Below are 14,132 nucleotides of genomic sequence, written 5' to 3'. Positions count from 1 at the left end.
CACCATAAAGTCTCATGGATGATTGAATGCACTCTCAGAAATCTGAGAGTGCACAGCTAAAATCTGGGGGGCAGGGCACAGCCCACCCAAGCACCCCCCCTAGATGCAGGCCTGGGAAACTATAAATGTCTGCATGATGTCCAGGAAATCCTCAACCTCAGCAGCACACTTCCACAAATGCTTTCACATTAATACCACTCTGACTCCAGGGAGCTGCCAATCCCGGGAGTCAATGCGAGTGCCTTAGTGTCCAATAAGAATAGCGGGGGGCTTCCAGAGTTGTGAAGCTAGAGAGTTCCTAGAAGTGTGCACAGTTATTTAGGTGGAGCAGATTTCCTATGTCGTGCTAGGACACACTTTTACTGTGTTTAGGCTTCTTGGTAGCACAGGTTCACTTTAATGGCTATCTGTCTTGTAGGGCCTTTCATTCAGCCAGTATTAGTTCCACTAGTTATTGAACCAGCATCTCTAATGCCCCCCCCCGGGTCAGAGACTATGGCTGGCGATTGCAGATTCACCTAAAGAAGCCCTCGTTCCTTCACCGGTACTTGGTTGCCCCAGGACCTAATTCATGATGCTATAGTTTTTGGCCAGGTGAACAAGGGACTGAGCAAAGGTAACGAAAAGGAATATCTGTGGTCTTCAGGAGTATCAGGCATGGGTCGTAGCACAGCTGGAGGATATCCCCTAAGCAAGTCCAGAGACATGAAAGGCAGCAGATGAAGCAGAATCCAGAAACAGTTCCAGACAGGGGCGGACTGACAACTCATGGGGCCCCCGGGCAATAGGGGATCATGGGGCCCCTGTGTCCTTGCCCAAACTCAAAAAAGCCTATGAAAAAGGTACCAGGGGCATCTCATGGGGCCCCCTATTGACCCCGAGTTTCCAAATGGTCAGTCTGCCCCTGGTTCCAGATCAAGGCAAGCAGCAGACAAGCTTAATCCAGAGAAAGTCAGAGAGAGGCAACACACATGACAAGGTACAGGAGCCAGGTAGCAAAATACTTTCACAAGTCCAGAGACGTGGACTTGTTATGCTAAATAGAGTGTCCCAGGGCCATAGTCAATTAGATCAATGGAGGTGGGACAGGTAGCACCTAGAAACAGGTGAGAGGAGCAAATTGGAGGGGAAAGCACAGTTTCCTGACAAGGGCTTGCCCTGCAACAGAGAAGCACTCTGGGCAGGAGAGTGTGGCCACCGGCTAACTGGGACAGAGAGGGTGTTTTCTCTATTATCCATCAATGGAGACATGAATCCGGCAGCAGAGAACGTCTGGGCGGTGGGTTGCAGAGTTGGAGTGTGAGTATGTCCCACACTCAGCAGCCCTTTCCTTGTCTCTTCCTGTAAATCAAGATCAGCTGGGATTGGTTTTTCCAGCCATTTGTTACTGTTCATATGAACCAAGAAGGTCCTCAGAGTCACGAATGTTTATGCAATGGTCTTTCTGTAATATAGTCCTGTTGTGGTTGGATCTTTTGACCCATTTTATGTTAAAGTGCGCCAAGGTTGGACAGCTTTACACTCACCAGCCACTTTATTAGGTACACATTGCTAGTACCAGGTTGGACCCCTTTTGCCCTCACTACTATATTAAATCTTCATGGCATAGATTCAACAAGGTGTTGGAAATATTCCACAGAGATTTTGGTTCATATTGACATGAGTTACTGTTGCCTTTCTATTATTTTGAACCAGTCTTTCCATTCTCCTCTGACATCAACAAGGCATTTTCATCCACACAACTGCCACTCACTGGATATTTTCTCCTTTTCAGACCATTCTCTGTAAACCCTAGAGATGGTTGTGCGTGAAAATCGTAGGAGATCAGCTGTTTTTGACTCAGACCTGCCCGTCTGGCACAAACAGGGGCGGACTGACCATTTGGAAACTCGGGCACTGCCAGAGGGCCCGGGGTCACTAGGGGGCCCCATGAGATGCCCTTGGTACCTTTTTCATAGGTTTTTTTGAGTTTGGGCAAGGATACAGGGCCCCATGATCCCCTATTGCCCGGGGGCCCCATGAGTTGTCAGTCCGCCCCTGGGCACAAACAACCACTCCACGTTCAAAGTCACTTAAATCCCCTTTCTTTCCCTTTCTGATGCTCTGTTTGAACTTCAGCAAGTTGTCTTCACCATGCCTAGATGCCTAAATGCATTGAGTTGCTGCCATGTGATTGGCTGATTAGCAATTTGTGTTACCAATCAATTGAACAGGTGTACCTAATAAAATGGCCGCTGAGTGTATACTGTACATGTGTAAATAAGTTGTTCCCTCTGACATGCCTAATTGAAAGAGGCCATCCCTTCCTGGAGCACGAAGGGTTATGAACTTTTTACATCTTTCCAATCCAACCTCCTGAACTTGCAAGTTGGCCTCCTGCTCAGAAGGACGCAATTGATCCTTCTGCCCCTATATTAGTGCCCTAATGAGTTACCATTCACATAAAAAAATGCAGCTAGGGTTGTCTGTGAGTGATATCAGCAGTGATTCATCCTGTAATGATTTACGACGTCCTGATGTGTCAGGTTTGCTTATAAATATTTTAGGATAATGAGGTTTATAAGCTAAGCTGCTCCTATAAAATAGGCATGAACGAGAATAGGAGCAAGTCATGAGAAAGACCACATTCCGGGCAGATGACTAATGGATGAAACCATTTCGTTTTTTTAAATTCAGGATTAAGTCAAATGCTGCTTAAGTCATGGAACCTAGAAACCTTTTTTGTTCTCTGATCACCTCTGAAATACCTGCTGCTTTAATAGATTTTAGGTCAGTGTGAGACGTGAAAAACCTTGTAAAAAGAACTGACTGGCGTTCATTCAGACAATTGTTATACCAACCATTTTTTTTAAAGGGGGGTGGGCGTGTTTTTAAAGACTTACTATATCCAGAGGTAATTTTCCAGCTATCTGTGGACAGTGGTGGTCTGTATCACCCATCATCCATAATTCCTGGCTGTGTTCTCCCCCACACACACAATAGAACAATGGGATGCAGCTGCATGGCAGTGAACAATGAACAACCCCCCCACACCAATATTAGGACAGATCACCCTGTACCCCTAACCCATTGTGGAGTTTTGGGTTATTCTTGCCCTCTTTGGAATTTTTCTGTTCCTCTTGCGGTGTTTTTCATCATATAAAATAAACTAAACTGCATTGGGAAGTCTGTACATGTACCCCTAACCCATTGTGGAGTTTTGGGTTATGGGATGCAGCTGCATGGCAGTGAACAATGAACAACCCCCCACCCCAATATTAGGACAGATCACCCTTTACCCCTAACCCATTGTGGAGTTTTGGGTTATTCTTGCCCTCTTTGGAATTTTTCTGTTCCTCTTGCGGTGTTTTTCATCATATAAAATAAACTAAAATGCATTGGGAAGTCTGTACATATAAATAATTTGGAGGATATGTGTAACGGAACCGGACCCCGACTGCACTATGGTATTTCCTTTAAACTCCCGCTTCCCTGTCCGAACATTATCCACGGACCTCCACCGCTGGCCATACAAGACGAGACAGCACCAGACTCATCTTAAAACAGGAAGTGAACTGCTTTATTTTAACACAAACACAAGATATATACACAGGGCGGGAAAATACATCCAGTAACAGGAAACACATCAGCAGGCAGTCCCATCAGGGGGAAGGGCTGCCAGAAACACCCCCACCAAGCCAAGACACACAATAGAACAATGGGATACACCAAGTGGCAGTAGACAATACACACACAATAGAACAATGGGATGCAGCCGCATGGCAGTGAACAATGAACAACCCCCCACCCCAATATTAGGACAGATCACCTTGTACCCCTAACAGGCACAGGTTGACTTACACATAATAGGGATATGGGGAGCTAAGACAGGGGTCTCCCCACCTCTCCAAAGGGGGCTGTGTTCCATGGGCCCCCCACCCAAAGTCACTCCCGTCACAATATGGTATTCTAAACAAGAATTCCTCTTGTAAAGGCATTGGTGCCATATACATTACAATGGTGATGTGCTCTTCTATCATCAGGTAGAAGCATCTTGTTAAAGTGCAGCAGTAATAGCAGTAGTAGCTGTAATGGGCTGGCCAGAAGCCTTTGGATTGAGTTACTTAGGGCTATCCCATGAAATTATAGTGTGTATGTTTGACCATTAGAAGTGCTAATGAGCCAGCTGGTTTTTAAAAGGCCCTATGACCAACTTACAAATTGCAGCCAAATAAACAGAAAATCATACAATACATACATCATATCTGATAACAAAGATGTAGCGCTAAAATAATAATTCAAGTGAAATATGTGCAAGCGCCAGTAGGCGTAGATGTGAAAGCAAAGTGAATCGTCCAGATATGATGTATAAATAGTGGAAGCAATACTACAATACAAATATAGTCATGTGACTTTGGTGGTAAATATGAAGTCCAATGAGGCAGTAATCTGTTTCCGTGACTAGGTGACTGGAAAATTGGTAATGTGAATGCACTAACCAGAAGCGCAATCTTTGTGCGCATTTGTGTAAAAGGTATATCCCGTCATAATCATCTGGATGTGGATAGGACCAAAGGCAATCATCTGCCACACGTCAGCATACAAGTTGATTAACGGACCTTATGCACATTCTCTAGGGACATCTCCTCAGATATACATGACCAATGGATAGGGACCCAGAAGGCGTTTGTAGAAATCCACCTTAAAAGGCTTGTGAAATAAAGCCAAAAATGGTACTTGATAGTGCAGTATTTTATTAGACGTATAGCTGAATAATAAGCGAAACAGGAATGCACTCACATCTGGCAATGTCTGGCAATGCAAAGCAAGAGAATCCAAGATTTGCCGATGGCCTCAACAGCGTGACGTACACAGCTAGGCTCCTCCCAACGCGTTTCGTGCCCGAGCACATCTTTAAAGGGAGCATCATACATCATATCCCTGAACTGAATAAGATTCTCTGTAACACCTGCCAACATCCCTATTCTAGGACACATTGTAGAATTATCCCCCTCCCCTCAATTGTATGGGACTTTAAAGGCAGAGCAACAACTAAATAAAAATGTAACATTATTCTTTATTATAAGTATATTATAAAATATATAAAAATGATTTTGACTTTCAATTCTCAACATGTATCATGGGCTTATTGTTACAATAATAAAATCTAATAAAAAGGGATATAACAGCTTGAAAAACAGTGACCGTACTGGAATACCCAATGCGTTTCACAGACAATCGCTCTTTCTTTAGGGGTAACTCTGCAAACAGTACCTTATGATACATCAAAGAATAAAGATGAAAAAATCAACCATATAATAAAAACATGGGTACATTGTCACCCTTTCTTTCTTTATTAACCCTCGTAGACAACAGGAGGGAAGGGGTATTCCCATCAAATACAGCCATCAAAGCAGGCATAGGATACTTTTTCAAGGTTGAAAAGTTCCATATGGGACACAAGATATCCCAATTATGTCGCCAAAAACATGCAATAATCTAGATGTTTTGATCTTCAAACAGATAATCTGAGTGGGTGCATGTAATGTTTTCTGGATAAGAAGTTCAAGATATCACTGAGCTGTGTGATTCCAGCATATCAGAAGGATAAATGTTTAAACAAATAAAAAATGAGTGAATCTGCAGATCTCTTGATTTGATCCGAAGTGCTAATTATCGTTTTCTGAGATTTTCCAACCTGTTCATTATAGTCCCCTCCGTGCATGTTTTGGTTCTCCTTTCGCTTGAAGGAGGCCCTCCTTGTCTTGCATACGATAGCCCTCCTTTCTAACCTTCACCTTCCTATGGTGATTGTGTGATTCATATACGGGTGTTGTGGTAGATCCTGGGATGGGCGAATGTCTCCCACCCTTTGTTGGTGGTAACGCATCACCCATCTAAGGTGAGCCTTGGCATAATTAGGAACATGCTGTAACTGAAACAGAAGCAGATTCAACCACTCCCCAATAGACCAAACATTGACAAGACTTGGCCATAGATATTTATCTCCCTCTTCCAGCTGCTACAGATAATCAGCTGATAGTGTAGTACATATAGAAGCTGTAGGCATACCCTCTGACCACAGTAGAATGCATTCGCTATGTTTTGTGTGACATCAAAATGGCATCTACTATTGGCTTTTTAAGTGGAAAATCTGTAGAGTGACATTCTATTTGTTTGCTTTATCCAGGGCATCCGAGCACGTGAGACACTGCTGAGGGGTTTGGAGAAGGCAATCCAGGAGAAGCTGCAGAACACCCAGGGGAAGGACTACATGGACGCCTTAGATGTCCTTATCGAGAGTGGCAAGGAGCACGGCAATGAGCTGACCATGCAGGAGCTGATGGTGATTATCCTTCTGTGAAATGCTAACCCTACAGTGGCCCAATATAAGATTTTAGAGCCTTAATACTCAGGGCTGTCTTAATGCATGGGCACACCTGGGCACTGCCATGGGGCCCTAGGTGCATGGGGGGCCCCAGTATAATCATACTTTACATTATACTTGCTAACTGTCCCGGATTTGCTGGGACAGTCACGCTTTTTACTAAGCTGTCCTGGGATGGCTGATTGAAAGTACTAATAAATATATGTTTAACTCCTATTACTTTCATTGCATAAATTGGGGTAGGCTGGTAGGGGCCCCAGTGCATTACTTTACCCAGGGGCCCATGATGCTGTTAAGACTGCCCTGTTAATACTGACTTTGCGACAGTGCATTTAAGTGAACATGTGGCACAGCGAAGCATAGGTTTTTTGTTTAAACCAGCTATTTTTTGTTTCAGTGTTATTTTCTCTTGTCATTTTCTCTGTTACTTGCTGTTCCATTTTTGTTTTATTTAATTATTATATAGATTGGTGTATGTGCCCAATGGTGGCCATCTATATTACAAGGGATTTGATTAGCCCCTCTGCTAAATGGCTGCAGAGATTAACTCAATTTTGCTTGTCATGCTGCTGTGTTAAACCCTCTCAGTGCAAGTCTATGAGTCAAGTTTTATACAACACTAAAGATGGCCATATACCAAAAGATTCTCCAGCCACACAAATGGCGTGGATGGACAAATTCTCCCTGCCTTGCTGTTGTATTCTGACAGCTGATAGTCCCGGCTATCAGAATAACTAACTGTGCCTACAGCTAATTTACTGCTGGCGCTGTTATGCTGACAAGTTGGCAGATCCATTCATTGTTAGGATTTTACCTGGTTCCTCTAAATCAGCCGAAATTCTAACAGTGTAGCCAGCTTTTTTTTGATAATGTAGTCATCTTAATGTACAAATGAATATTATTTTAAAAATGGCATTCTATGTGCAGTTTACCCAACCTTTGCTTATTTGGATAAAATACATATAGAAAGCAGCATTTTTCAAATATTCACTATGTACATAGTGATGACCACATATGATGACCACATTAGCATAGCTAAAGACTGGAAAGAGGCAACGGTTCCTCTTCAAAATATACAATGCCCAGGAAGGGTATAGAAAGACAGCAATTTCTGATCACTTGAAAGCAGTCTACTGTCACTTGGCAGCAGTCTTCGGTAGCTTGGCAGCAGTCTCTGGTAGTTTGGTGATAGTCTATGGTCACTTGACAGCAGTCTCTGGTTGCTTGACAGCAGTCTCTGGTTGCTTGACAGTAGTCCCTGGTAGCTTGGCACAGTCTTTGTTAGCTTGGCAAAACTCTCTGGTAGCTTGACAGCAGTCTCTGCATGCTTGGCACAGTCTTTGGTAGCTTGGCCGAACTCTCTGGTTGCTTGGCAGCATTTTCTGGTAGCTAGACAGCAATCTCTGGTTGCTTGGCACAGTCTTTTGTAGCTTAGTAGCAATCTCTGGTCGCTTTGCAGAAGCCTTTGGTTGCTTGACAGCAGTCTCTAGTAGCTCAGTGAAAATCCCTAATAGCTTGACAGAAGTGTCTGGTAACTTGACAACCATCTCTGTTAGCTTGGCGGCAGTCTTTGGTAGTTTGGTGAAAATCTCTGTTAGCTTGGCAGAACTCTCTGGGTTCTTGGCAGCAGTCTTTTGTAGCTTGACAGTAGTCTCTGATAGCTAGAAAGCAGTCTCTGGTAACTTGGGTGAAGCTTCTGATAGCTTGACAGTAGTCTTGTAGCTTGACAGCAGTCTCTGGTGGCTTGGCACAGTCTCTGGTGGCTTGGCACAGTCTCTGGTGGCTTGGCACAGTCTCTGGTGGCTTGGCACAGTCTCTGGTGGCTTGGCAGCAATCTCTGGTGGCTTGGCACAGTCTCTGGTAGCTTGGCAGCAGTCTCTGGTAGCTTGGTGGAACTCTTTGTTTGCTTGGCACAGTCTCTGGTAGCTTGGTAGCAATCTCTAGTCACTTGGAAGAAGCCTTTAGTAGCTTGACAACAGTCTCTGGTAGCTTGATAACAGTCTCTGGTAGCTTGACAGAAGTATCCGGTAACTTAGCAGTCTTTGGTAGTTTGGTGGAAGTCTTTGGTAGCTTGACAGCAGTCTATGATAGCCAGAAAGCAATCACTGGTAGCTTGGTGGCAGTCTCTGATAGCTTGGTGGATATCTCTGGTAGCTTGGCAGCAGTCTCTGTTAGCTTGACACAAGACTCTCTTACCTTGGTGGAACTCTTTGTTTGCTTGGCACAGAGACTGCCACCAAGCTAACAGAGACTTGTGCAAAGCTAACAGAGACTGCTGCCAAACTACCAGAGATTTCCACCAAGCTATCAGAGACTGCTGTCAATGTACCAAAGACTTCCACCAAACTACCAAAGACTGCCACCAAGCTGACAGAGATGGCTGCCAAGTTACCAGATACTTCTGTCAAGCTACCAGAGACTGCTGCCATGCTACCAGAGGCTTCTGCCAAGTGACTAGAGATTGCTATCAAGTTACCAGAGACTGTGCCAAGCAACCAAAGAGTTCCACCAAGCTACCAGTCTCTGGTAGCTTGGTAGCAATCTCTAGTCACTTGGCAGTAACTTGGCAGCCATCTCTATTAGCTTGGTGGCAGTCTTTTGTAGTTTGGTGGAAGTCTTTGGTACCTTGACAGCAGTCTATGATAGCCAGAAAGCAATCTCTGGTAGCTTGGTGGAAATCTCTGTTAGCTTGGCAGCAGTCTTTGTTCGCTTGGCTGCAGTCCCTGGTTATTTGGTGACAGCCTCTGGTCAGCAATCCCCTGTAGTGTGTAACAGCAGTTAGGCAGAACACTAAACACACCAATGGACTCGAGGGCTCACGGCCATTGAAAAGTCTGTTCTGCTGATGGCTTAAAGTGAACCTGTGATTTGCCCCCACACCGTACGGTATATCCATGTTCCCAACAGTATACCCTTACCTTCCTTTTACTCCCCACTGCTCCATTTATACACTGAAAGTATTATCCTGTTTAAGTTACCAGTCATGGGAGTTGTAGTTCACACTGGGCTATAGACTCCTTGTAAGACAGTGATGATTGACTCTGTCACACCGAGGAGACCATGTTACTCTATATTCCCTTCGACTTCAGCTGCTGAATAGAGCGGTTGTGGAGTGAAAGGAAGGTTTGTCCTGCTATATGGAGGGGTCAGGGGTGGACTGACAACTCATGGGGCTCCCGGGCAATAGGGGATCATGGGGCTCCTATGTCCTTACCAAACTCAAAAAAGCCTATGAAAAAGGTACCAGGGGCATCTCATGGGGCCCCCTACTGACCCCGGGCCCGAGTTTCCAAATGGTCAGTCCGCCCCTGGGAGGGGTTAAAGCAAACCTGTGGCTCTACGCTGAATGAGAAAAGCACCTACTGACTTCTTGACTCCAGTGATGAAATTTCTTTGTTGCACTTTCCAAGAGGATAGAAATGCTGGTTGTCTGCTATGGGCCACACAGGCAGCATACCATTCTGGCACATTGAAAAATGAGACCTATAATTCAGAATGGTTAAATCATTGGCAGCATAAATGTACATTTAGCCCATAGATTATTGATGTCATCCTCGTCTTTCTCTCCCTCGCTGGGCACAGGAAAAGGCTGGCAGTGTACGTATCTTGCATGTACTTGCCTAGCAGCAAGCAGTTTGTCTAATCAAGAGATTAGCTCGTTCTCAGTGCTGGATTCAGGTCTGATTACATCATATGGTAGTAATGGCAGCTAAATTAGTGACATGCTGGGGAAGCTTGCCCAGTGCACTTGGCACCATCCCAGGCAGCTCTCCATGCCAAGTACCCAGGCTGCCTGTGTAGTCCCAGCTCCTGATCAGCTGAGGAATGTTCTTGTGATGTGCAGCGTGATGGCCTTTGTTGGCATGCTGCATAGCTGGAAATCTTTTGTTTTTTTCCGGTTCCAAGTTCCAGGGCTGTCATTTTCATAAAACTGTTTCATATGAACCATTTATATGGTATATGAAGAATAAATACCTCATAATATCTAAAACTGAACAGTCACTAAAACATAGATATAAAGACCAGACTATTAAACGGCCTTCCTATATTGCACCTGTATACTGATATGGAATTTAAATGCTCAGAGGTAACTATATACAAGTCAACTACACAGTAGTCATATGGGCACAGGCAGGGGCGGACTGACAACTCATGGGGCCTCCGGGCAATAGGGGATCATGGGGCCCCTGTGTCCTTGCCCAAACTCAAAAAAAGCCCATGAAAAAGGTACCAGGGGCATCTCATGGGGCCCCCTATTGACCCCGGGCCCTCGGGCAGTGCCCAAGTTTCCAAATGGTCAGTCCGCCCCTGGGCACAGGGCCAGGACAAGGGGTGGGCAGGAGGGGCAGCTGCCCTGGACACTATGGTATCATGTGAGGTGGGGGAACTGTGAACAGATTGGGGGGGGGGGGTTGTGTTTGGAGGGGGAATTTGGGGGGTGGCAGGGGTAAGAATTCTAGGAGTGATAATTTTGGGGTACGCGTTAGGTGTGGGAATTTGGTAGGATTTGTGTTGGAAGGGAGGATGGGGAAGATGATTTGTGCTAGGATGGAGGGTTTGGTGGGTTTGTGCTAGAAGAGGTAACATGGTAGGAGTGGGGATGGGGGGGGGGGGGTGGAAGATTTGTGCTAGGAGGGCAATTTTTTTTGGGGGGGCTGTTTACTGTGGAGAGGGGGAATTATGCTTAGTAGACAAGCATGCAGATTAGAGCTTGATTTTTTTTTTTTTGGGGGGGGAGGTAAGCCAACAACTTCATCTCCCTTATTTCTGTATTGACTATTTACCATTTACAGTGGCCAAATGGTTAGCACTTCTAACTTGGGTCATTGGTTCATATCCCAGCCACAGCACCACCTGCCTGGAGTTTGCATGTTCTCCCTGTGCCTGTGTGGGTTTCCTCCGGGAACTCCAGTTTCCTCGCACATTCCAAAGACATGCTGGTAGGTTAATTGTCTCCTGTCTATATTGTCCCTAGTATGTGTATGTATGAATGTGAGTTAGGGACCTTAGATTGTACACCCCTTGAGGGTTAGGGACTGATGTGAATGTACAATATATATGTAAAGCGCTGTGTAAATTGACGGCGCTATATAAGTACCTGTAATCAGGGGCGGACTGACCTTTTCGAGCACTCGGGCACTGCCTGAGGGCCGGGGTCAGTAGGGGGCCCCATGAGATGCCCCTGGTACCTTTCATTGGCTTTTTTCATAGGCTTTTTTGGTATGGGCGAGGACACAGGGGCCCCATGATCCCCTATTGCCCGGGGGCCCCATGAGTTGACAGTCCGCTCCTGCCTGTAATAAATAATATACAATATTGCACATGCTATAATCACAGTGCACAGTGAAACTCCTCCTTAAAATGCTGACTGTTGTTTGCTCCTGCATAGGATGGGACTCTGGAGCTGATCTTCGCTGCCCACGCCACCACCGCCAGTGCTAGCACATCGCTTATCATGCAGCTGCTGAAGCATCCAGCTGTTTTGGAGAAGCTGAGGGAAGAGCTGCGCAGCAATGGGATCCTGCACAACGGCTGCGTCTGCGAGGGGGCACTACGCGTAGACACCGTGACCACCCTCCCTTACCTGGACTGCGTCATCAAAGAGCTGCTGAGGCTTTACAGCCCAGTTTCTGGGGGCTACCGGACTGTGCTGCAGACCTTCGAGCTGGACGTGAGTATTCATAGTTATCCATCTGGGCTTGGATTCAACAAGGTCTTTTGTTTTAACCCGTTTGTGCCGACCGCCTCCCAGCCCTTTAAGAGTTCTAAAAGCTGGGCATTCGGGTGATGTGACCACTGTGATTGGCTGTCACGGTGGTCACATGGCCAGAAAGCTCCCTATCGCAAGTATGCATCGGGAGCTGGCCAATCCCTCACGGCTACTGTGCTGAGAACATGCAGGGAGCATGGTGGGTTGTTTTAACAGAGCCGTATACATGCGGCTGCTCGGCGTTAAGACCCACCCGCCGATCGGCCACATATATGTGCAAAAGGTTAAACGTGTCAGGAAGACTGGTGGTTTTGTTCAATGAGGAACACATCTGTACAGGCTTGCTCAACTGTTGGTCCAAAGGATGGTAATGGCTTAAAAAAAAAAAAAAGACAGTATGTGTGTACCAGGCTTTACTCACTAGAGACCCTATTGTGTACCTGCATCCCCTTCCTACTCTTCCATGCACCTGGAACACCATGCAGCCAAACAAGGATTTAGAGCAACCTTTTTTACCCTAGAGCAGGGGTGGGCAACTGTGGCCCTCCAGCTGTTGGTGAACTACAAGTCCCATCATGCCTCTGCCTTTGGGAGTCATGCTTGTAACTGTCAGTTTTGCAATGCCTCATGGGACTTGTAGTTCTACAACAGCTGGAGGGCCACAATTGCCCGCCCCTGCCCTAGAGGAACCCTTAAAATAATTTTTTCAGGAAACCCATGCTAAAGCACAGCGGTTAAATGGTTAGCACTTCCGCCTAGCAGCACTAGGGTCATTGGCTCAGATCCCAATCAAGACACTACCTGCATGGAGTTAGCATGTTCTCCCTGTGCCTGTGTGGGTTTCCTTCGGGTACTCCAGCTTCCTCCCACACGCCAAAGACATGCTGGTAGGTTAATTGGCTCCTGTCTAAATTGGCCCTAGTATGTGTATGTATGAATGTGAGTTAAGCCCCTTTCACATGAGTGGACTGATGGGGTCCATCCATCCGTTATGAATGTGAGTTGGGGACCCTAGATTGTGCTCTCCTTGAGGGTTAGGGATGGATGTGAATGTACAATATATGTAAAGCGCTGCGTAAATTCACAGTGCTATATTATTACCTGTAGTAAATAAAAAATCAATTCATTGGGAGTCAGTGCAGACAATGCCCCTTGGATTGGTGGGAAGAATGCCCCCCTTACAAACAGTTAAAAAGTTCATTGGTGTTATGCAGCTTGCTCTGCCGATAGGTATTAACCCTGGAGCTATCAGGACATTATCTGCTGGGAGATAAATCAGCCACTGCTCAAGGGACCCCTAGCAACCTCTGTAGGAACCCTAGGAATCAGTGGAATCCTGGCTGAGAATGGTTGACTTAGAGTAAAAAACAGCCGTAAGGATACATTGTCGACCCCGTGCCACTGTCCCTCCTCGGCTTGTAATTTAGACCAGTGTTTCTCAATCTTTTTTCACTCAAGGCACCCTTTGAAAATTCTGCAGAAACTCGAGGCACCCCGTTCTAAAATGTAAAGAACTAAACTTACAGTTATTCATGGCGCATCAACATCCACACATGTAGGACACCCAACATTAGAGGTGTCTTTTTCTTACCTTTTCACACTGCTACTGAATATTATTCCACCATTCCTCTTTTCCTTCACTCAGCTAAAGTGACCCCATTGCTGATGGAAAGGGGAAAACAAGGATGCGGGCGCCTGGCATCCTCCTTATTCTCCAATTATTTCCAGTTGTTACAATGCCAGCGACTGGACCTCACAGTGCCAAAGGTGGTGATGCTGCACAACCTTTTGGTTTGTGTAAGAAAATGGAAGGCTTGATCCAATTGCTGGCTTGTTGAACATTTTTGGGCAATTTGTAGGCCTTCTGCCAAGGCAACCCTGAGGAACCCAGAAGGCACCCCAGGGTGCCTGAGCACCCTGGTTGAAAAAGACTGCTTTAGACTAATGGTGATGATTACAACAGCGGTGAAGTCAGTTCTAAACTCTCTCCTCATTATAAAGACATTTAAATACATCCTACTCTTAACCTTCACTAATTGCACTCTTCATCTTCTA

The 14,132-nt window shown here is 45.7% G+C and overlaps 1 protein-coding gene across 2 annotated transcripts in view; it reads left to right on the top strand.

The window, feature by feature from the left end:
* Positions 1 to 14,132, top strand: part of CYP26B1 (cytochrome P450 family 26 subfamily B member 1) — a 187,374-nt gene that overhangs the window by 168,638 nt on the left and 4,604 nt on the right. For both annotated transcript variants that reach the window (XM_089689983.1, XM_089689982.1), the window contains 2 exons: positions 6,170 to 6,325; positions 11,757 to 12,038. In XM_089689983.1, coding sequence (XP_089546109.1) covers positions 6,170 to 6,325; positions 11,757 to 12,038 — 438 coding nt within the window. The remainder of the gene's footprint in view (positions 1 to 6,169; positions 6,326 to 11,756; positions 12,039 to 14,132) is intronic.

The sequence above is a fragment of the Staurois parvus genome, unplaced genomic scaffold, assembly GCF_062004578.1.
Source record: "Staurois parvus isolate SC_StPar_1 unplaced genomic scaffold, SC_StPar_1.0 ptg000507l, whole genome shotgun sequence".
Lineage (NCBI taxonomy): Eukaryota > Metazoa > Chordata > Amphibia > Anura > Ranidae > Staurois > Staurois parvus.
Note: the sequence above shows the minus strand (reverse complement) of the source record. Positions and strands in the feature narration are given on the sequence as shown.